Below are 23,407 nucleotides of genomic sequence, written 5' to 3'. Positions count from 1 at the left end.
AGGAAACAATGAACAGATGCTGGGAACTGGATCTTCCTAAGTACATACCCCTTAGCCCCACACCCCAGCTACAGTTATCCAAGGCTCTCAACCTGCCTAGGCCAAATGTCTTTGAAAAAAAAAGCACGACAGACTCAAAATGGAGGACAAGGCACAAACCAGGAGAGAAAGAGGAAGCTGGGAAATACTTGGAATTCATTTCTTTACACTCGTGTGAAGTTCTTCACAACGTCATCTCAGAGAGGTTACGTTTCTGAGATCAGTACTTGACAGGTAATAAACTATTAAATTCCTCCAGGCTGGTGTGGGGTGGAGGAAAGTTTGGATCTGAAATCAACAACATCCCAAGCAATGAGGCACAGTCACGAGGGTAGAAAAGAAAACTGGACTTGTGGTGAAGGCATTGGACTGGGACTCAGGAGATCAGGATTCGAGGGGTTTGCCCCTCATTGCTAATACTTCCCATCTCCCACCCTCTGTCTTGCCAGTTTAAATTAGAAGCAGGGCAGAAATTACCTCTCAACATGTGCTTGTCCTGCATCTAGCGCAATGGGGCCCAATCTCTGGTGGGACCTCCGGACACTACCATGACACAAAGAATGAAGAAGAAGAAGAAGAAGAAGGTGGTTATACACTTACCTATCAGATGTAGAAAATCTTCCAGGGCACGCAGTGTCTCTTGGACAGCAACCCCAGCAGTACGGGCACCGGTGTGGGCTCCCTGTGCCTCCTGACCGGTCTGAGAGAGGCAAAAACAAGGCAGTAAGGGCTTGTGTCACCCAAACAGGTTTGCAGTCCCTTTAAATGCAAGGGATGGGAACTCACTTTCTGTGCAGTCGTGGCATCCATATCGATCTCCAGAGCCTTCCTCGTGAGCTTCCTTTCTGCTTCTCTGGCCTCGTCCAGTAAAGCTGTGACTCCTTTCTCCAGTGCCAGGACCCCATCTGCTGTCCTGTTGGCTTCCGAGTTCAACCGCCTTATCTCCTAAGAAAGCAAAGGCAGCAAGAGTAGGAGATATCTGAGAGGAAAGAAGTCCCAACAAGGATTCATTCAAGAGAGAAACAGTGGCAACACCCACTTGAAAGGACAGACTAGTGGCTTGATTTTCAGATGTGCTACGTACCCGCTACTGTCACTGACTTCAGCATGGGCCTGCTAGTCCTTAGCGCCTCCAAAAATCAGACCAGAGACGAATGGGCAGAAAGATGACCCAGTTCATGGAAACATGGGCCCATCAGGCCCAAGTTTTATGAGATTCACCCACTTGCATCAACATCATGTTCTTTTCCCAGCTAGTTTTATTTCCCTTCTGTAGAGCTTGACTCCGCTTTGCAGCCATTCCCTGAACTCAGCCTCTCAGACAGGTCAATGACATGGAATTACTGTGTGTGACTTCGGGCACACCTACGCTGCAGCTGCGAGGTGTGATTCCCGGCTGGGGTAGACGTACACAACGCCAGTTCTCATCGAGCTAGCACACTAACAATAGCAGTGCAGCTACAGTGCCTAAGTACAATCCTGTCCCACCTCCTCGCTATGTACTTGGGGGCCTAGCTGAGCTAGGAATTACGCCTCCCACCTGTAGAGCAGTTGTTCCCTTAGAGCAGGGGTGGCCAACCTGTGGCTCCAGAGCCGCATGCAGCTCTTCAGAGGTTAATATGCAGCTCCTTGCATAGGCGCTGATTCTGAGGCTGGAGCTACAGGTGTTAACTTTCCCATGTGCGGTGGGGTGCTCACTGCTCAACCCCCTGCTCTGCCCCAGGTCCCACTACCACTCTGCCCCTTCCCCCAAACCTGCCATGCCCTTGCTCCTCCCTCCTCCCCACCAGAGCCTTCTGCGCACTGCAAAACAGCTGATTGCAGCGGGCGGGAGGCTTGGGGATGGAGTGGGAGGCGCTGATTGGCAGGGCTGCCAGTGGGCAGGAGGCGCTCGGGGCTGGAGAGGGGGAGCGGATTGGGGGCTGCTGATTTATTACTGTGGCTCTTTGGCAATGTTCATTGGTAAATTCTGGCTCCTTCTCAGGCTCAGGTTGGCCACCCCTGCCTTAGAGGCTGAACCTGCAGTCTCACTGATGCCAGGCCAGTGTCACAAAACTTTCTGGTCTGCACTTGGGGCTCAGACACTGCATATCATTTATCAGGACACACTGACGTGATACATTCAAGTAACTCACACCCTTCATGTTGACCGAGACCTGAACAGGACTTAGGGTTAGTGTCTAATCCAGGGAGATGACAGCTTCTCACCAACCCTTCTCCAGTCACTCCCCATCCTTACCCTTGCCATTCCCCAATGCTCTGCTTATCAAAGAGCCCAGGCTTTCCCTTACCTGCTGGATACCACCAGTGATCTCCTTTGCCTCACCGGCCATGCTTCTGGCTGTCTTTGCATCTGTAGCAGCGCTGCCCAGGGCGCCTTCTGCTCGTCTAGTCTTATCATTGGCATTCGTGACCATATTGCTGATGAGAGGGAGTCTTCTCATGGCTTCCTCAGCTTCTCTTCTCCTACCATCTACCTGCAGGTGAAACCCTAAAATGGAAAAAAATATGCAGCCCCATCAGATCCCAGAGGGGAGAGGGCAATGCCTTGGAAGTCAGGGCTGTGGTTCACTGACGGAGGAACAAACGAGAGACGACCGGAAGCAGGAACCCCCCCCCCGCCCCCCCCTCAGCCTAGGAAAGACTGGCACCTCTGGTGCTGCTTATTCCATGGAAGAATGTCTACAGTTAGAGAATGGGGAAACAGGGGTACTCGGGGAGAGAAAGAGTCCCAGGAGGTTTGCTCCACTGTCACACAGCCCAGGAACTGTTAAAATGATCTGCCTGGAATGCTCCTTTAACCCTTTGAAACTAGGAGCTGGGATTACCTGGCATACGTTACATTGCAATGGAACATACTGTGACTATCACCAGCTGGGGAAACAGCAATGTGGAGCTTTCAGAGCAATAGATCGGAACCGGTGACCGCTGCTGAAGTAAGATGCTTTCGCCGTAAAGAGACTCACCCCTGAGATTCTTCAAGATGAGTTCAACTTCATAAAAAGTGGCATTGCCAGCATTCAGTGCCTGCTGTGCTCTGCTCTTGGCAAGGTTGGCGCGGGACAACAGCTGACTTGAAGCCTGTAATGAGCAGGAAGGGACACAAGGAGACAGCAAATCAAGCAGAGAGCACAGGAGGCCCGGTCCTGTTCCCAAAGCCGTCTCTGAGGCAGCTTCATTTCACCGGGGAGGATTAAATTTACAACTTGCCAGCAAAGGCTCAACGCCCGTCCCAGCCTGAGTCACATGAACAGAATAATGGAGCAGGGATTGCAGCCTGTCTGCTCACCCACCTCCTGCTCCTTAACACAGACAGGAGAAAGTAGTGTACAGATCCCAGAGATGGCAGCTCTCTCAGGATACCTACTAACATGGGGGATGATGTCTTACCAGTCTCTTGCTTTCCCCGCTCTGTAACAATTGTTTGATTTCTTCCTCCCAGCTTCCTGTGTTGCTTTGCAGCCGCCTGTATTCTGCCGTGTACGTCTCCACCAAGCCCATTAGAGCGTCTGCCTCCTGCCTGAGCTGGTTCGCCTCCTCCTGAGACACCAAGGAAACAAGAGTTTACTTTGAACACAGGTACCCAGCGCCAGTCATGAGGACTGGTCCACAGCACCGATTGGCTGCCACCGCGGTATCACTTGTTGGAAACCAGAGCAGGCCTGAAAGGGACGTACATTTAGCAGGGTGGCAACATGCCACGCTGCAGGTGGTGAGGCTTTCCATAGGATGATGGACCACCTAGCAGGAGTAAGAATCCATTACATTCAGCCTCATGACGGGCAAAGGCTCGTCAGCCCCTGTGCTCATGAGAGGAAAGGAGAGGGGGACAGAGTGAGGTGAGAGAAGCATATCAGTTCCTTCCCAACAGTACACCGGGATGGTGGAGGGGCTGGCAGAAGGTGATTTGCATCTACAAAGTGCATCAAGGTTCTCCAGTGTCTAGCAGATGAGAAATCCTCACCTGGAAGGACCCAGTGTCGATCTTTGAGAAGCGAGACACGGAGCTGAGGAGCAGCAGGCTGCCCTGATAGGCTCTGTCAGCATCCAAGGCAGATCTGCTGGCGTCAGTCTCCAGATCACTGGCTAGCAATTTGGTTTCATCATATCTGCCAAGAAAAAAAAATAGAAAAGCATCATAAGCCATAACACCCACCTCATGTTTAACAGCCCATGAGACACAGAGACCAGCTCCTCCCTGCTGGGTCAGATCGCGTGGCCATTTGCCTCAGATCAGCAAGCCTGCAAGCTGGTCGGGTGCTGCATCTTTGCAAAGCATCATGTACATTTCCCACTCTGGAGCAATTCATGTTATTTAACACAGCCTCCCGCACCACATCAGCCAGGAAATGAAAAGCAGCAGGCCGTCCTGTGTCACAAGCTGCTTCAGACCCGGGCTCACGCATTGGCCAAGGTTTTCAAAGGTGACTAAGGACAGGCAAACAAAATCACGAGACTCCTTAAAGGAGCCTGAATTTCAGAGATGGGCTCTCAGCTCTTCCTATAAATCAGGCCCCTTTAAGGTATCTCAAGTTGGACACCCAAAATCAATAGGCACTTTGCAAATCCTGGTCATCCCACTTTAATATTTCCCTATAGGTCAGTCCCCTCTGCTCCCAAATCATCTGTGTAGCTCTTCTCTTAGTTCCCTTATTACTATCACTCTAAGCCGCTACACATAAGCTGCTACAGCGGGTCAGTGAAGATGCTACCCACGTTGACGGGACAGGTTCTCTGGTCGGCGCAAGTAAGCCACTCCCAAACGGCGGTAGCTAGGTCGACAGCAGAATTCTCCCATTGACCTAGCGCTGTCTACACCAGGGCGTAGGTGGTTTCACTGCGTCACTCCGGGGGTTGGATTTTTCACACCCCTGAGCAACGTAGGTATACCAGCCTCATTTCCTAGCGTAGATCAGGGCTTAATATGCCTGAGACTGTCTGGGCAAAACTCATCCCTGGTGGAAATCCATTAACACCAATGGATGATTTGCCCAAGGGATGAGTTTGGCCCCACAAATGTGCGTAACACGCAAAGGAAATTGTATACCCCCGACAGACACCTCATAAGGAGGATGGAATTCTTAGAGGCACTTCGTACCATACTCTCTTCTCTCCCCTCCCGCCACCGTGGAGACCTACACACACGTGTGCTGGGAACCTACTTTCGCAGCAGCCCTTGCACAGAGCTCGCCAGGATGCCTCCTCTGCTCACAGCTGAGCGCACCAGCTCCAGGGCCTGTCCTGAGTCATCCGCCGCCGCCCTGACTGCCTGTTCGATGGCATTTGCTGATTGCACATGGCTGGAAAACAAAAGGGCTCCCATGAGACATGAGCCTGCAAAGGCTGCCTCACTTCCTCCATCCACTTGTTATTCAGGTGGGTCATCATCAGAGCAGTTGCAGCCGCATCGGTCCCAGGATATGAGAGAGACAAGGTGGGTGAGGTCATAGGCGGCGAGTTATATGGGCCCGCGGTGCCTGTGCTCCACCAATATTTAGGAACGTGGGCCCAGCTCCACCAATATTTATGCTTATTGCACTTTGGCGGGGCCCGCGCTTCAGGACGGCCTGGGGTGTTAGTGTGGGGCCTGGCGCCAACAGCAGCGAGTGACCCGGCCCCAGCCCACCTCACTCCGCCCTGCCAGCTCCCAGCATTGCTCAGGAGAGGGGTGAAAGCTGGAAAGAGGCAGGGCAGGGGCTTGGGGAAAGGGGTGGAATGGGGGCAGGGAAGGGGCACAGCAGGGGCAGGCTGGGGCTAGGTCACTCGCTGTTGCTGGTGCCAGGCTCCCCACTAGTCCACCAAGCTGCCCTGGACCTCGCATCCCGCTGAAGCGAGGGGCCCCACCAAAGCGCAGGGCCCAGGGCAGTTACCCTGGTCCATCCTATGGACGGGAATGCTCTGCCTGGATCCCACATCCCCCCAAAGCCCGGGCCCTGGGGCGGTTGCCCCGGTCCATCCTATGGACGGGACGGCTCTGCTTGGACCTGTTCTGGGCACCACCAAAAATTATATAAACCTGGCACCCATGGGTGAAGTGGTATCTTTACTTACTTACACACGTCTCTCTCACCAACAGAAGTGGGTCCAATAAAAGATATCACGTCGCCCACCTTGTCTGCATCATGAGAGCAGGTCTTTCTGGGAAACCCAATGAGCTAAGAAAGGGAACCGTACCCCTGTAGAATATGTGCTTCTTGGCAATGGTGTTTACCCGTTGTGCATCTAACACCAGTTGATCTGGACTGGGGGAGAGGCAGTTATGGCCTAGAACATGCCAGTGGACGCAGCGATCAGCTCACCTGTTTGCTAGTCTGAGAGCTTCTTGGGCCAGCATCAAAAAACTGTTTGACCCACCCGGGAGATTTGAAGTTGGAATATTCTGAGGAGAAAGAGAAATTAATTGCACTGTCTCTCTCTCCCTCTCTCTGATTTAATGCTGGCAAAAGGGAGGGATTGATAATGACTGGCTGGAGGTAAGAGAGTACATCACACAGACACAGCTCTGCCACAGCGCCCAAAGGAACCTAGCCAGCCATTCCCATCAGTATGAACCCAGGTAAAAGAGCAATGCTAATGAACTCCTGTCCTAGAGCAAGGTGCTGGCCAAAGCTCCCCTGTTACTCTGCACCCACAAAATAACTTTTACTACACTTGCAGCCTCCCTGTAACAAAACTGAAGGAGCCTATGGAGAAGCAGGATACCTGCTTCCACCCTTTGTTAGGGTACATCTACACAGCCCGGGTCTCAGAGCCCAGGCTGATAGATGGGGCCTCGCACCACTGCACTAAAAAGAGCTGCATAGACACTGCAGCTCGGGGTGGAGCTCAGACTTTGGAGCCTAAGGATAGGGGGAGGTTTAAAAGCCCAAGCTCCAGCCTGAGCCATAACATCTAGAACACTATTTTTAGTGTGCTAGCACGAACCGGGCAGAGGAAGATTAAGGAATAAGGGAGCAGAGGGGGAGGGAGAAGAGCTCGAGGCAGGAGGTTGGGAGAGCTCAGGGAGTCAGCATCAGGTGCCAGGAAAACATCACCATGGAGAGCAAGGGAACAGAAGTCAGCAGAAGAGGATTCCTCTGGCCTCTGCAGCAGTGGCCAGGGGTGTATTTAACGGGGGGGAGGCTGGTCGCTGGTCTGGAGTGTCTGTGCTGAAAGGTCCTGGGGAGAACTTACCAGCCCACTCAGGGTCACTTTGCTTTGCCCAAGGTCCAAATGGGCTCTCTCGATCAGCCTCCTAACGTCCTGCACCTGGGCCTGGTACTGACGCCCCAGTGCCTGCAGCCTCTGCACTGTCACCCTGATGTTGGCCAAGTGGCTCTGGTAGCTGGACTCTTGTCCCTTCATTTTGGACACCCGGCTCTCCAGGGACTTGTCAGAGGCTGACAAGAGAGACAAAGAGAGATTTACTGGGCTGCAGGGGAGCCGCTGGATACAAAACCAGAACTGAGCACAAACAGGCAGACAGCAAAATGGAGAAAAAGAAAGTTTGGATACACTACAGTCGGAGTGCTGTCCCAGAGTGTCATCTGCTCCCCTGTCCCCATACTGTATCAGCAGTCGGGGGCTGTCCCAGAGCACTCCCCCTATCCCCATACTATAATGGCAGTTGGGGGATGTCCCAGAGTGTCCTCCCTCCATCCCCACACTGTACCAGCAGTCAGGGGTTGTCCCAGAATGCCCCCCGTTCCCATACTGTACTGGCAGTCGGGGGCTGTCCTAGAATGTCCATCCCTTCCCATACTGTACCAGCAGTTGGGGGGCTGTCCCAGAGAGTCCCCCCTTCATCCCCATACTGTACCAGCAGTCAGGGGGTTTGTCCAGGACTGCACCCCCCATCTGCATAGTCAGGGATGGGGAGAGGGGAAAGGCTGTCCCAGAATTTTATCTCTGAAGTGCATGGTTCAGAACTGCATCTTTTGCCCGGCACTCGAGTGTCTCGCATTGGTTCCTTTCACTGCATTCAGCCTCCAGGAGCCCCTCTGCTGTCTCTCCAACCCCATCCAAGGGGAGGTGCCTGGAGTTACCTTGTAAACTCAGAGCTTCTCTCAGGATTTCACGCAGGGTCTCCTCAGCCTGTTGCATCTTCCCCTCCAGCTCCTCATTGGCCCCTGCCCCACTGCCAAGTTGCAGCTGAGACACAAGCACCTCCAGCTGCTGCAACTGATGCAAGTACTGATCCACCTGAAACCGAAGCAGGCCATGGAATTAGCAAGTGGCAGAGAAAGGTGGGTTACAAAGGCAAAGAGACAAGGGCTTGGACCAGGTCCACAGGCACCAAGTGGTGGGAAGAAGAGAAGCCCCAGGATTTGTGAGAAGTAGAGAGCCCAGCACAGTCTGGAAGAGTAACCTGGACGAAGAGTCCTTTTAGTGAATGTTAATTCTGGTCAAAATGCCAGATTAACAGCCCTGGTGGCTGAAATCCTTTATTGACAGACCAGGCAGTGCAAGCTTCCCACACACAGCCTGGGCAAAGTGCCACAAACCTCTCCTAGAGGGAGCGTAACTAGCAGCAAGAAGATAACCAAGCCTCTGCTCCCATCTCCCATTCAGTCCTTGGCCTGCTTACAGAGACCACCCCTAAGGATACTACTTAGGGCCAGTCATGACCATGGCATTAGGGATGTGAACGCTTGCCCACTTGAGACCGGACAGGCCACCAAACAGCCACCAGAGAGTAATTACTTCTGGTCACTAAAGCCCTGGACTGGATTTGAATTGGGCTCTTTCGTGCACAGGAAAATGGTTAACCCTGAAACCCAAGCAGGAGGTGGTGCGACTGTGAATGTGTTCCGCTCCACGCTCCGAAAGGAAGAAGGTCCCAGACTCCTTAACCTCGTCTTCTCATGGCAGCGTCCATAGGAAGAGGCTAGAAGGATCTCCCTTGTCTCACCTTTTCCTACAAAGATGAGAGTTCAAGAGGTGGAAAGAGCCCTCACTCTGTCCAGAGCAGAGCTGAAAGACTGTCAGTGTGGTCCCCAAGTCTGCACGGAGCTGTTTCTTGGAGAGAGGGGATCTATATTTCTGGGCCTATCTGAGCTCTCAGAGCACGGGTGGTTCATTTCCTCCGTATCTGGAAAGGAGCATTTGCTGAGCCTCATCTGTGGATTAGCCTTGACAGCTACTGGTTCAGTCTCTGACAGATTCATAGATTCATACCTGTGTTTTCATATGGCTGTAGCAGGCTGGGCACTGGGTGTGCTCACAGTTGGGCCCCTCAAATCCTGGCTTGCAAACACAGCTCCCATCGCTTCTGCATGTCAGGGGGTCAGAACCTACCGAGTTGCAGTTGCAGGCTGCAGAGAAAGCACAGGGTTGGAAGGAGCCACAAATCAGTTCAACACTGAGGACTAAAGAGCGTAAGGAAACATAGCTCTCATAATAACACGTGCCTGTCCTCGCCAGAACGTCTTCCCATCTGCCTCCGCGGGGATTTCACACTTCTGCATCTGCACTGGTTTTCAAAGATGCACAACAACCCACATCCTGACTGACCTGTCTGCCCAATGCCCACCTCCCATTCTGGGCTAAACAGAGACCAGTGAACTCCACCCTACCCTGCTGCTAGAGTCACTGTTCCCCTGAATGCTGACTGCTTCCGAATATCTATAACTCCATATTGAAGGAGTTCAGGTCTGGTTCGTACGCTGATGGGGAACCTCCAAGGAAAATCAGCGGTGCTACAAGGAGCCGGGCTGGTTATTTATACCAGCCTTGCCTCTGAATCAGCACTGCGCTAACAAGGTACTGCTGGAGCTCCCATTTTTTATGGGACCTAAAATGTGGGGTTCAGGCTTGTGGCCTAGCCTCAGTGTCCTAGCCATTATATTCCAACTACCTAAAATTCTCCCCGGGAGTTTCAGCTGGACACAGTATTATTGACTTGTCCTAAAATAATGTGTAACATTGCTGCTCACTGTGAAATCCTTCTTGAATGTGGATTCAAGAAATGGCTGGTTCAGTGGTGGAGGAAGTGACTCTTGTACAGAACGTGTGAAACGCTGGCTGGGACCCTTTAAAATTAAAAGTGCTATGAAAGCGCATCACGACATGAGTACTGGGTTTGGGAGTCCATTCCCTGCCCAGTTACACTCTCAGCACATACCCTCAGGACCAGGCTCCTGTCTCAGATTCAGTTTCTGTGCCTGTTATTCTCACCAGCAAGTCTAGTAGCTTTCCCTAGCTCTTCTCTGGGCATATACACTTCAGTCACATCCCTCTTAATCCCTCCTTCCCCCACAATTGTAACCCCCGAAAGCGCCTTCAGCAGCCTCAGAAAATGCTGAAGGAATTCAGGGCCTTTCCCCTTGATCTCCTCAGCGGTACCCTGCTGATGGAAACTCCCCATATGCAGACAGAAATCAACACCTCTGGGAAGCGCCCAAGTCTTAACGTGAGCCATCCAGAAATCAAGCAAAGCACTGGAGTCAAACAGCAAATTAACGGTCACTTTTTATGCATCATGGAAGTTGCATTCTCACATAGCAGCAGCTCTCTCTGTCGCCCCACCCCGCATACGGATCACACTCTTAGCATTATTGAGGCAAACATGCACATTCTCCAGGGCTGACTTGTTCAGCAGGAGTCTGCATTGGGTTCAGTATTTGTATTTGCTTTTACATTCCTCACAGGCTTTTGTAAGGCTTCAGGGAGCCATTTGTGGGGCCTGAGACATCACAAGATTCTGGTCTCCTCCCGGTATTTCAGCTCCTGGAGAGATGGATGGAACATCATGAGAACACTGGAGCTTGTGTTCTTGTGGCCCCACAAATGGCTCCATGAAGGGCTAGGAAGGCTTGTGAAAAGGGTAAACAGGAAAACAAACTCAGAGATATGAGGCTTTAATTACATTTAGCCAGGGCCTAATGGGAAGGGCAGAAGCCTCCACAAGGAAGGTGAGAAGAGAACCCTTCCCCAGTGGTCTGGGTAGACATGGCCTATGCTGCATCTACCTACCACCACCTCCTCTATGGCCGGCAGGGGGAGATGGGGGATGAAGTTTAACCTTTCTCCCTTCAGATATAGTGGATGGAAGCGCGGCTTCCACCGTATCCTGTGGTGAATGTCTGGTGGAACCATGTCCTGCAATGCCCGATATATGGGCTGCCCTCCATTAACTGCCTCTCCTGTTTGAATTCAAGAGACTGTCCTGCTGTCCCTCAGAATGCAGAGCAAGCAGGGCTGGCCCTCACCACCCCAGCATCCCCACCTGCCCCCACTCTTCTGCAGCAACCAACCCCCTCTTCAAGTGGGGCTGGGCATCTATGGTCTGGTGAGTTCCTGTTGAACCCTGAGCCCTCTGCCATCCAGGTATCAGATCAGTAGGACCTGACACTGCTTGGATGGCTCTCAGGTCCTGGCACCTCCCAGATTTCTCGAAAGGCCAGCCCGGGTTTATCCAGATACTATTGGAGGCTTTATCTGATGTGGGACTTACATGCCCAGCCTTGATACTCACACACACACAGGGACGTGTTTACTCACAGGCACACTCTCCACTCTCACAGGGGCACACTCTGGCTTACACTCCTACCTTGACACTTCTCTACTGGGTTGAGGGCTAAGGGGTTCCCAAAGAACCCGTCCCTGCACTGGTCACAGGAGAAGCCAGCCGTGTTGTAGAGGCATTTCAGGCATTCACCCGTCAGCCGGTCACAGTTCCCTACGGCACTGGGATTGACGTTATTGTTACACTGGCAGGGCTGGCAGGGTCTCACAGGGCCGTTGTCGCCCAAGGGGTCTCCAAAATAGCCGTCAGCACAGAGTTCACAGTTAGCACCTGGGGAGGGGGAGACAAACAAGACAGAGACCAGTTACCCTCCAGAACTACAGGGCCCCAAAGCAGCAGCCAAACCCCATCTAACGCTGCCCTCCCCCTACTGCCAAGGGACGCAGGCACTACACCAGAGGTGGGGCAAACTATGACCCGTGGGCCACATCCGGCCCGCAGGACCCTCCTGCCCAGCCCCTGAGCTCCTGGCCCAGGAGGCTAGCCCCCGGCCCCTCCCCTGCTCTTCCCCCTCCCCCGCAGCCTCAGCTCACTGCGCTGGCGGTGCAATGCTCTGGGCGGCGGGGCTGCGAGCTCCTGGGGCAGCGCAGCTGCAGAGCCCGGCCGGACCCGGTGCTCTGAGCTGTGCGGCTGGCTCCAGCAGGGCGGCACGGCTGCCAGCCACTGGTGCTCCAGGCAGCGCGGTAAGGGGGCAGGGAGCGGGAGGGTTGGATAGAGGGCAGGGGAGTTCGGGGTGGTCGTCAGGGGTGTGTGTGGATAGGGGTCAGGGTGGTCAGAGGGTGGGGAACAGGGGGGTTGAATGGGGGCAGGGGTCCCTGGGGGGGTTGGATGGGGTGGCGGGGGGCAGTCAGGGGCAGGGATTCTGGGGGCAGTTAGGGGACAGGGAGAAGGGGTGGTTGGATAGGGTAGGGGTCCTGGGGGAGCAGTCAGGAATGAGAGGAGGGGTTGGATGGGGCGGCAGGGGGCAGTCGGGGCGGAGGGACCGGGGTCGGTCAGGGGACAGGGAGGGGTGGATGGGGCAGGGGTCCCTGGGGGGGGCATCAGGGGGCGAGAAGCAGGGGGGGTAAGATGGGGGAGGGGGCCGGGCCACGCCTGGCTGTTTGTGGAGGCACAGCCTCCCCTAACCAGCCCTCCATACAATTTCGGAAACCCGATGTGGCCCTCAGGCCAAAAAGTTTGCCCGTCCCTGCACTACGTCCTGCTGGAACCTGCAGGACAATGAATTTCACAATCTCAGCTCTGTTCTCGTGGAGGGGAACTCGCCCTCCTCATATAGTTAGGGGAAGCAGATTTAGCTCCATGGAGCCTTTGACCCAAACCATCCCAGAAAGCAAGTCACCTTCCATCCCAGATGAGGGGCAAGAAGGGGAGCAACAATCTCTCTCCCGGGAAAGGAAGGAACCGTAGGCAGTGGTATCTTGAGAGGGAGCCTTTCTGACCAACAGGGGCACTGCGCTGGGACCGAGGAGACCTGGAATCTGCTCTTGGTTCTGCCACTGCCCTGCTGTGTGACCTGGATCCAGGCACTTCATCTTAGAGTGCCTCTTTCCCCGCTCCCCTCTTTGCCAGTCTTGTCTTTTCAGTGTGAACGCTCTAGGGGCAGGGTCTGTCTCTCTCTGTGTGTGTACAGCAGCTAGCAGAACAGGATCCTGATCTCAGCTGGGGCCGCTCTGCGCTACTGGGAATACATAGAATAAAGAACAACAGATAGGCAGAGTGGGGGACAGATCGGCTAGTCAGGCTGCACAGACACAATCACACTGCAGCCATCACAACCCCACTCTGTACTAACCAGGGGCTAGGGAGAGATTTTAGGGCATTCTCTGGGAATACATGTAATAGTCAATGGAAAAGGACAGGGTAACACTCTCTACGCTACCCTTTCCTATCCTGCTGTCCTGCAGGAGACTAGAAGAACCCTAGAAAGGAAACAAATCTCCAGGTAAACCAGAGGGAGGCCATTACCAGTGACTCCCAGAGGGCAGTTATTGCAAACGACCTCCTTTCTCCCTGGCGTCACTGAGCAGCCCTGGCCATTTCTGCAAGGGCACGGCCGGCAGCTCTGCGGATTCCAGTGGTCCCTGTAGAAACCAAATGGGCAGCTGGTGTTGGGGTCCATGTTTTCATCTCCTGAATAACAGTCTCCTGGGAAAGACACAAAAAGGTATCACAACAGCCAGCGCAGATCTGGCCAGGCGTGGTTCCTGTATTGTGGTGCAGGCCTTGACAGCCTGGCACTGCCACTGTACATGCAAGAAAAGACCCTTCCTCATAACCCCAGCCCACCTCCTACCACCTGCGCCATCCCATGTGAGTCAGCACCTGCCTGGAACCAAGCACTGACCCACCTAGCACAATTCCTCATAACCCAACACTACCACCTGTAGCCTGGCACCATTCGTTATAACTTGGCAACCCTTCTGCTGCACGTGTGTGACTTGGCACCATTCCTCTCTTCCATAACTCAACACAGTCCTTCATAACTTGGGGCCACGTTCACTCCTCCAGTCAATAACAGGCTATCATGTTACGATGCACCATATCTAGACAGCTAGCTCGCAGAGCTAGACACTCAGGCTATGTAAGTGTAAGTCCAGCCCTTAGAACTGACTGTAACAGTCAGAGTTCTGCACCTAGACAGAACACAGAGCGCTTTATGGAGCATAAAACATTCCTGATAAAGACATAGGCATGTGTACCAGGCACCTGACACCATTGCCCAGAATCCAGCACCTTTTCCTGGTACCCAGCACCTTGCCCATCTCCCAGTTTTATCCTCTGCAGCCTCATGACAAAAGCTGGTTGGGGAAATGGAGTTTCCGTTCTGCTGGAATTTCTAACATTCCAAACTTGGTTTGCATTCTGAATCAGAATGAAGAGCCGCAATCTTAAAACTTCCTGCAGAACAAAAATTCTGAAAACTTCAAATTCAGGACTGTTGAAATCCACCATTTCAACTAGGGAAAAACATGACACTTTGATAAAGTAAAAAAGCTTTGGCTTTATGATTTCTATTGATTCCACATGGATTTTTATTTTAAAATTTTAAATACAGGTCATCGGATTTACTATTAAAATTCATGTTTTAATAGCATATAAAAGTCCAAACAAAACGTTTCAATATCAAAACGAAACAAGATTTTCCCTATTGAAAGTTTAATCGAAATTGAGAGGTTCCCATCAAACATTAAGATTTTGACAAAACTACATTTTTCAATGCAAAACTGTCCCACCTACATTTCTGGGAACGGTTCTCCTGATGGCATTCCTATCACCCAGCACCCTCACCTATAACCCTGGTACCTGTCCCACAGCAACACCTCCCTTCCCCCCGCTCTAGCCACAGTGCACAGGCACTCCTGGCAGCACCCAGAAGTCCCTGGTTATGGTTGTGGTTTTCCTTACCAGTGTCTGGATCGCAGTTTCCTCCCCCCTGGCAGTCACATAGCACACAAGTGCTGAAAGGCCCAAGGTTGGAAGAGTCTCTCTTGTACCCAGGAGCACAGCGTTCACAGAACTGCCCCTGATAGCCAGCAGGACACACACATCGTTCCACCCAGGGAGCCGGGGCTCCAGAGGTCGGCTGTGCAGAAACCAGGGTGACATTATCGAGGTACCCAGTGCCTGATGGAGGAGACAACTCATTACATTTACAGCCAGCAGCTGCACCCTGAACTCCTCCCCAGGGCCAAGACAACAGGCATTCTAAAGACTGTGTCTGTACCAGAGACGAGCGGGTGTTTTCTGTGAACACTGCACTTATACCCAGAGAATGTGTGTAGTGGTTACAGAAAGGAACTTGGAGTCAAGGCTCTCCTGTTCCCAACTCTGCCACTGACTCATTGCATGGCCTTGGCAAGTCACTTAACTGGTCTGTGCCTCAGTTTTCCATCTACAAGATTTACCCACCTCGCAGGGGTGCTTTGAGGTTTAATACAGTGCTTTGGAGATGACAAGTGCTATATGATGCTCTCCCCAGACCCCAACCCTCCCCCACACTCACTGTATTCTCCATATGTGGCTCGGATCCAAAGGGCTGTCAGGTTTCCGAGTAACCTGCGATACTCAAAGTAACTCAGCTTGGGGCTCCATCCGCTGTGCAGGTGCTCGTCCAGTCTGCATATCGGAAGTGAAAGAAATTGAGAAACAAGGAATAAAATGGAAGAGCATCTTGCTGTCGGCTCTCTCCAAACTCCCACTGGAACAGAAAGAACCTGGGCGCCAATGATTAGCCCCTTGCAGAGTGTTATTGACATGGGACAAAACCCAGCCGAGGAGCCCTGATAGAGGACACCTATGATTCCTCCTTACCTACCACTGGAGCAGTCAACCCCACGGCACCTCGAGGCAAGAAGCAGGGTGAGCTGCAGTGGCAGGGAAAGCATCCAGCCCAAGCTACAAACATGAGTGTCACTCTCACCATTGGAGACGGACCGACTCACTAGCCCACTGGGAATCAACAACTCCAGCCTCTCTTGCTTACAGAAGGCCTGGGGTCCCACAGACTAAGTGCCAGGCCTCACAGCCTCCCCAGAGATGGATGGCCTCATGCACTGGGAGCTGAACTGCAGCCTCCCCTGGTTGTGAAGGGTCCAACACACTAGAGCACAGGGAATCTACCTGGTTAGGGTGGGTCTGGCAGCTGGACTATCCAGAAACCTCAGTGATTATGGCACATCTTTGGCACTGAGTCACTAGGCAGCTCCTCTGCAGTCGCTGATGGGTGAGAGCGCCCCAACATCCTCCTGTTTTACCTGAATGTATATGTCTTGCTGATGCCGCAGGGCAACATCTTCCCATGAGGCAGGAGGGAGGCGGTGACTTGTAGGCCAGCTCCTTCCAGGACCACGTCTCGGGAAGAAGGACGACGACCACCTCGGTCCATGCGATAATCAAAGGACAGGGTCTGGCCGTAGCTCACCTGCTGGTTCCCAAGAAATCTGGCTGTGAAGGGACATAAGAGACCCAGAGGGAGAAGGTTAAAGAGTCAAATTCTCCCATTAGGAAGTCTTAATTCCTGGGGCTGGCCCCAGGCACGTGCCACGCTTGGGGATACCCAGGAGCCCACACTTCGGAAGGTCCCAGTATCCCGTCTGCTGTGATGCCCACCACCAGCCTGAGCGATGAATATGGGGACCCGGCATTTACTGACTCTCCAGTGGCAAGTGCCCTGATCCAGTCCAACCCCCTGCTGCTGAAACTCACTCTGGGCCCCGGTAAAGAGCATCCAAAAGCCCTCATATTTGAAAAACACTCCCACATCCGCCCTGCAACCATTACTGCCTGCCCTCTCTCCATCAAATGTGCTTCCCAGACCAGAACAGGCTGTCTAGACCCCACCCCTCTTCCTTCATGCCAGGCCCTGCTAGCTCACACAGTCACGCCAGAGACAGGCAGAGCCAGTAGATGGACACCAGGAAACCCACTCCTTCCACAGTGCAACTGGCAAACTCCCTCTTCTCTCAAAAACCAATATCCTTCCCCCCCGCAGTCATGAAAAAGGGAAGCCCCCAGCTGTCAATCAGTATGAATTATCCAAGCACAGCAACAGCAAGCCAGCAGGTGTCGTGAGACTGAGCAAGTCTGTATTATTCTAGGGTGTTTTTCTAGCTAGATTTCCCGGGTGTGACTGGGTGTGAGCACAGCAGCATGAAGGAGAGGGGTCTGTGAGATCATGGCTGTGCTAAGCACTGAACGCAGCTTTGCAGAGCTCAGTTTCATTGTATGGCTCTTCCTCCTTTGGCTGCTTCCCTACACACGTCTCCCACATTCTGCACACTTCCATACCCGGTGCCAGGAAATAGGTGGGCTCTGATCTTCTGGCTGTAAGAAACACATCCCGATGGCGGGGAGACCACTGGAGCTGTACAGGGGACCCGCTTGCATACACTCCTCTCCAGCCCTCAGCATCTAAAAGGGAAAATAAAACGGTTTGCAGCCATCAGAGCCAGGAAATCGAAGCAAAGGGAAGGCAGTCAGAAGGTCATTTGTAATCAATCATTTCTGCCCTGCACACTTCCACTCTCCCTTGCCTCTCCCCAGGGCAGCATTCTGGCCAGCGCTACCCATTTCCTCATGCCGTACATTAGTGACCACCTTGACCACAGTCAGCAGTCAAGTTCTTCGTACGCTAGCTGTCTCTGACTGGAGATATCCTTGCTCACAGCAGGGATCACATGCCAAAGAGCAGGAAGATGGAATTAGATGGACATTGTGTTCTCAGACTTGGCTTTCTATGATCTGCAAATCAGCCCATGAGTAAATGCTGTAAAGGGAAGCTTGAGCGGCTGTGAGGTCAGAACTGCGAGCCACAGGGCACTCTGATGAGATCAAAGGGGACACCCAACTGAATTAGAAACTACACCGAATAAACGTTTCCTGCTACTTAATAAATACACACCCTGAGACAGATCCCCGGCGGGTGTACGTCGGTGTAGTGTGCTGATTTCCCCAGCTGGGGATCTGGCCCACTGATTTCTTTAAAAACAAATGTCTGGCTGCCCTCCCCACACAGGACAATGCATATCTGAGAGGTGACAATGGCAACCATGAGTAGAAAGCTGAATATCTGCATTCGTCTCAAGTGCTGCTCTCCATGCATTTAAGTAAAACACATGTCCACAAAAGGAGGAAAAATTCTTCAGGCATGCCACGGAACAAATGAAGAGAGCCGGCTGGCTGGAAGGGAGGCAGGGTGGTCACTGAGAACTGGTCACTGTGTGATAGGTTGGTGTAGCAGGATGGTTTCCAATCTCTCCATCCCCACCAGGGAACATCATGTGAAAGGAAGATTCACACACGCCATAAAGCAGGAGGTAACAGAGCCACAGCGTCCCGGCAGGCAACGTACACAAAGGTGCAAACACTATGGGAAGGTAATGCAGTAACGCAAACACGAGAGGAAAGGTTTTACCTCGCTGGAAGGTGGAGGTGATTTTATGGATGTTGTAATTTTCTGCACTGGCACACATGGCGGAGTGACCATAACAGAAGCACTGGGAACATCCCTCAGGGTTTCCTGCGTCCAGATGATAGTAGCCCTGCTTGCACCTGCAAAAGAGATTGCATCAATCTACTGGGCTTTAGGGTACATTTTACATCAGCACGGAACACCTGGTGTCACACACAGCGTGTGCCACCTCACCTGCTGTATTGGGTGAGCCTCCCTGCACACACCCATGAAACCCAACCAGCACAAAGCACCCACTGGCCACCCAAGAGCTGATGGCTTGGAGTGCAGCTGTCAGGATATGTATCTCTAGGCAGAGGTTACTGCCAGAGGGTCACTCGCTGTCCTTTTGCGCTCAACAATGCCAGGAACAACTGAGCTGCAGAGAAGGTATTTCAAACTAGCCATGCGCAAGTTCTCTCAGAAGTCCTCCACCCCAACCCCTCCCCCAGCACCAACCAGCCATTGTCCAAACAGCTGCTACAGAGAGTCTACAAGGAGTTTCCTTCCCAAAGGCCCAACATAGGCCGTACATTGAAGAGCTCAAGACCCCCCAGTCAGGACCAGAATTTCTAAAGCACATGCTGGGTGCTGAGCTCTCTGGCTCCACTTGTGGGTGCTGAGCGCTTGAAAAAACCTGGTCCCCATGTAAAGGCTGTTCATGAACAAGTGTGATTCACCACCTCTGGGGCAGATTCCCCCACCAGCCCTCTGCCCTTCTCTATCCCGGGCAAGGGACCAGCTTTAGAGCACAGCACGTACCCGAGGAACGTACTGTAGCAGGTCTGGGGTGGATCTTGCTATGCAGCTTCACCTGCCTGGACATGGCTCTGCTCCAGAGGGCTGGGAGGAATAATAGCTCCCTGCTGGGTGTGTGATGGTGCAACTGGCTTGAAGAACTCATCCAGAGGCACTTTTTGACACACACATTAGGGGATTTTCTTAGGCTCTGCTGATCAGTCAGTGCCCTGCTCCTGTTTGTGTCAGGTGATGCTATTGCCACGCCCCCAGGATACTCTGTGACCCAGCACCTGGGCAGAGAGATACTGGGTATCCTCACAAAAGGAATGGCCAATGGGAACCACACAAGGCTTTGGGCCCATTGGTAGCCCCTTGAAAGCAAAAGATCTGGCACTACACCTGTGGGCAAAGGGCATAGCCAAACTCTGGGAAACATGAGGGGCAAGAGGCTTTGGGACTAGAAATCGCACCCGGTGGAGGTGGCTCACACCCCTACTCCCATGCCGGAACCACGTGCTAATCGGCAGAGCCCTTTGGGTTTACAGTCTGTATTTGGAAAGGGACCTTTAAAGCCTGCTCTGTAGAAGTGAAGGGCTCATGCACGTACCGGTCACATCGCTCTCCCAAGACGCTTGCCTTGCAGATGCAGCGACCTGAAACACAATGTCCCGCGCTACCGGCTGGATCGCAGTCACACTGAGCACTCCTAAGAAGGAAAGAAAGCGTCTTGGATTGATTTCCAGTTCAGCTGAATCACCACCGCGGGTATATGTAAACAGCTCAGTATACACAGCAAGTACATGGTCTAGCCTGGTTGGCCCACCGAGGGTGGTACATGGTGATGTACTAGAAACACAGGAATTGTACTAGAAACACAGTGGTTCTCAGCCTTGCCCCCTGTCTAGCTGGGACCCCCTCCTGCTTAATAATATAGACACAGCAGGCTGGTCACTGCTCCTGATACTTGTTCACACCCCCAGGTTGAGAACTCACTCCACATTGGATCAGATCTGAGGTCCAGCAACCTGTCTCTGACAGTAACCAGCACCAGACATGTGAGAGGAAGACGCAAGAAACCCCACAAGGACAATTCTGGATTAACCTGTCCATGGAGGCAGGTTTCTTCCTAACTTCTGTCTTTTCAAGTCTGGGCTGTGCCTAGGAGCGTGAGCCATTATGTCCCTGTTGTATTTATTTGCCATGTGGAGGTGCTGCAGGGCTCTACTCAGGATTGGTACTCCATTATGCTAAGTGCTATGCAGCACACCTGTAGGCAGGGTTTGCTTGTTTTATTTATTTATTATAACTGTTCATGTGCAAATAAATCACTACACTCTTTTGAACACTTAAATGTATGGCTTCTGCAATATCATGTGGCAGAGAGTTCCACGGGTTAATTGTGAATGGTGTCCAAACCTCTCTTTCCATCAGCTTTGAAAGTATTGTCTTAGAATTTCAGTACTCCAGATGGATCAGGATAAGAGTACATAAGCAACTGCAGGACGTGAGCCGCCAGAGTCCGTGAAGATCAGGAGTGTTTCACGTTAGGGTGACACGTTAGGGCGTGAGCTGTGCATGGAGGTGCACTGGAGTGTTATTAATGAGCACTTCACTTTCTGTCCTCATGGCCACTTCTAGAATGGCTATGGCCACAGTGTTAGGAATAAGGATCAGAGAGAGGCGCCTATCACTAGGAAGGGGGGATGAAACTACCATACCATGCTCAGTTCCCATGAATAAATTGTCTCCAGCCACCACAGGCTCCACACAAAGGCTGGCAAAGCTCTGGAGAGGCCAGTCCAGCCCTCATAGCTCATATCAGGTACTTACGACACTTGTTCACCTGCCCGGCACCCAGCCTCTGAGAAGGAATGGAACCCCGGCCGGCACCGGTTACACTTATCGCCCATCACACCAGGTTTGCAGCTGCACCGGCCGTAGTTATCACACTGCAGGCCGAGAGAGCCTATGGGAACAGGAGAAGCAGAGAATTCCATAGTCTCACCGTCACTGTGTTGTCTCTGGTTATCTCGTGTTGAGAACACTCCCGAAGGAATCTAACACCCACTGGGACCCTTAGGAAAAATATGATAGGGAAAAAATTCTAATTTGAGACAAATCTCACTATTTATCATATACTATTGCAGGAGTGGCCAAACTTACTGACCCTCCAAGCTCTATACGACAATCTTCAGAAGTTCGAAAACTGGGGCACACTTGCTGGGGCTCAGGGCTTCAGCCCCACTCCTGCTGAAGCCCTGAGACCCCACTCCCTGCTGGGCAAAAGCACCTACCCCACCACCCCGCTGCAAGGCAGAGGTCCTGAGCTCCCCCACAAGTCTAGTAGGTGGAGAATGGGGGGACATGGGGGCACTGCGAGCTGCACTTTAATGGTAAATGAGCTGCATGTGGCTCCCAAGCCATAGTCTGGCGACCCCTGTACTATTATATAGTCAATTCCCCCATATTGGGGATATCTGTTGTATCCTTGGGGGCAGCAGTTTTAGGAAGAAATCACTTAAGACACAGAGAGCTGTGAGCTCTGTGAGCAACCATTTATTTTTACACACTGAACTAACCAAACCAGCTAAAACTGGCTGGGCTATCCCCTAATAATCTAACTCAGTTGCCATAGCAACAACAAGGCGCTATTACCACAATAACCAAATACACAACAATATCCAAGGCACTTGCTGAAGGCAGGTGCTTTCATTTTAATTTCTCCATTGCCCCTGCTGCTAATTCCCCCAGGAGTAGAGCCCTGCAAATCTGCGGCTATCCACAGACCAGGTTTGCGGATCGCGGATGGATGAGGATCCAAATTTTCTATCTAAAGCCCTGCAAATCTGTGGCTATCCACTTTATATTTGCAGACCGTGCTTGTGGATCACAGATCAAATGCTGACACAAATTTTGTATCTGCTCTGGGCTCTACCCATGAGGTCACAGTGTATGCGTGTGATATCAGTTCTTGCTTTGGAAATTGTTACAACACCCCCCACAAAAGATTATGACTTCAGGCAAAGGATAAAAAGTGGTAGGAGCTGATGGACTCTTAAGGGACAAAGAGCCTTTTGTCCTACTATAACCCCAGTAACACCACACACCACCAGGTAGTCCCAGAATTGTTTCATCTGAGTCAGATCACAAACTGGGGTAAACTGCTGTAATTCCATTAACTTCAATGCAGCTGCACCAATTTTATATCAACTAAAAATCTGGACCAGGATCATTGACCAAGCTTGCCCACATGACATCAAGTCATACCATCTTCCTGAACTGGCTGTCTCTATTCCCAGCTAACCTCCTGCGCTGCCCGCCTGAGCGACAGGGAGACAGACTACAGTAGAGAACAGATTCACATTCACACTGCCATATTCACAGTGTGCTCTCATGCACCCATTTCCATTCCTGTTAGAATACAGTACTTGGGAGCAATCCAAAGAGAAGTAGATATTTTCAGTCCTAGAATTTAAACCAACCAACAAACAGAAGAAAACCTCTGTGCATTTCTATTTGGTGTTAACGAATGGTTCTAAAGACGACTTGATTTCTGTGTTTGCGGACAACGGGTCTGTGCAGAGCTTCATTGACATGTACAGCAAGTCTGTAGCATTTAAGAAATGCAGGTATTTTCTGTGCACAGATAATTGGCTATTACCACCAGAACCAGACAAGCAACAGATATCCCTGCCATGTAATCACTGCAACAAGGTGAACACCTCTGCTGGGATTCCCTCCAGGACATCAAAGCCATTAATCCCATTTCTTCTCACAAGAATGAGCTGCCACGGGTCAGTGCACCATAAACAGCATCGAGGGCATTTATACTGTGTGTGGTTTATGTATTATTTCCTCTTTTGAAGTGGCAGTGCTGGGGAGAGGTAACAGGCTACAACTTTGGTGACTAAAGTTTTCTATTTATCCACAGAACAGGTACAGCAGCCTGTACATTGCCACCCACCCCCAGACATGGTACTTCACACTATGCTTACACCTCTATGACCCAGTCAATCCTCAGCCTCTTGCGAGAAAGCCAATTACTTCAAAATGTGGTGGCAGCTGTGGACCTGGCTCAAGGCTCATTGAGGTCCAGGGCTTTGGCTAAGATCTTTTGTGATGTGGATACCTGTCCAGTGGGATCTGGACAAAGGCCAGCAAATGCATTTCAT

General features: G+C 52.0%; 1 protein-coding gene across 3 annotated transcripts in view; it reads right to left on the bottom strand.

Annotated features, from left to right (window-relative positions):
• The window catches only part of LAMC2 (laminin subunit gamma 2), a 40,608-nt gene that overhangs the window by 2,223 nt on the left and 14,978 nt on the right, over nt 1–23,407 (bottom strand). For 2 of the 3 annotated variants that reach the window (XM_073356622.1, XM_073356623.1), the window contains exons 3-22: nt 21,066–21,201; nt 19,843–19,941; nt 18,459–18,595; nt 17,333–17,455; nt 16,300–16,489; nt 15,549–15,661; nt 14,951–15,169; nt 13,511–13,690; nt 11,570–11,815; nt 9,196–9,332; nt 8,064–8,220; nt 7,213–7,418; nt 6,339–6,418; nt 5,202–5,339; nt 4,004–4,148; nt 3,430–3,579; nt 3,006–3,120; nt 2,331–2,530; nt 826–984; nt 640–739 (exon numbers count right to left, since the gene is read on the bottom strand). In XM_073356622.1, coding sequence (XP_073212723.1) covers nt 640–739; nt 826–984; nt 2,331–2,530; nt 3,006–3,120; nt 3,430–3,579; nt 4,004–4,148; nt 5,202–5,339; nt 6,339–6,418; nt 7,213–7,418; nt 8,064–8,220; nt 9,196–9,332; nt 11,570–11,815; nt 13,511–13,690; nt 14,951–15,169; nt 15,549–15,661; nt 16,300–16,489; nt 17,333–17,455; nt 18,459–18,595; nt 19,843–19,941; nt 21,066–21,201 — 3,030 coding nt within the window. Of the gene's footprint in view, nt 1–639; nt 740–825; nt 1,019–2,330; nt 2,531–3,005; nt 3,121–3,429; nt 3,580–4,003; nt 4,149–5,201; nt 5,340–6,338; nt 6,419–7,212; nt 7,419–8,063; nt 8,221–9,195; nt 9,333–11,569; nt 11,816–13,510; nt 13,691–14,950; nt 15,170–15,548; nt 15,662–16,299; nt 16,490–17,332; nt 17,456–18,458; nt 18,596–19,842; nt 19,942–21,065; nt 21,202–23,407 lie in introns of all 3 variants that reach the window. The other variant, XM_073356624.1, reaches the window with a different exon arrangement.

This window comes from Lepidochelys kempii, chromosome 8, assembly GCF_965140265.1.
Source record: "Lepidochelys kempii isolate rLepKem1 chromosome 8, rLepKem1.hap2, whole genome shotgun sequence".
NCBI classification, from domain to species: Eukaryota; Metazoa; Chordata; order Testudines; family Cheloniidae; genus Lepidochelys; species Lepidochelys kempii.
Note: the sequence above shows the minus strand (reverse complement) of the source record. Positions and strands in the feature narration are given on the sequence as shown.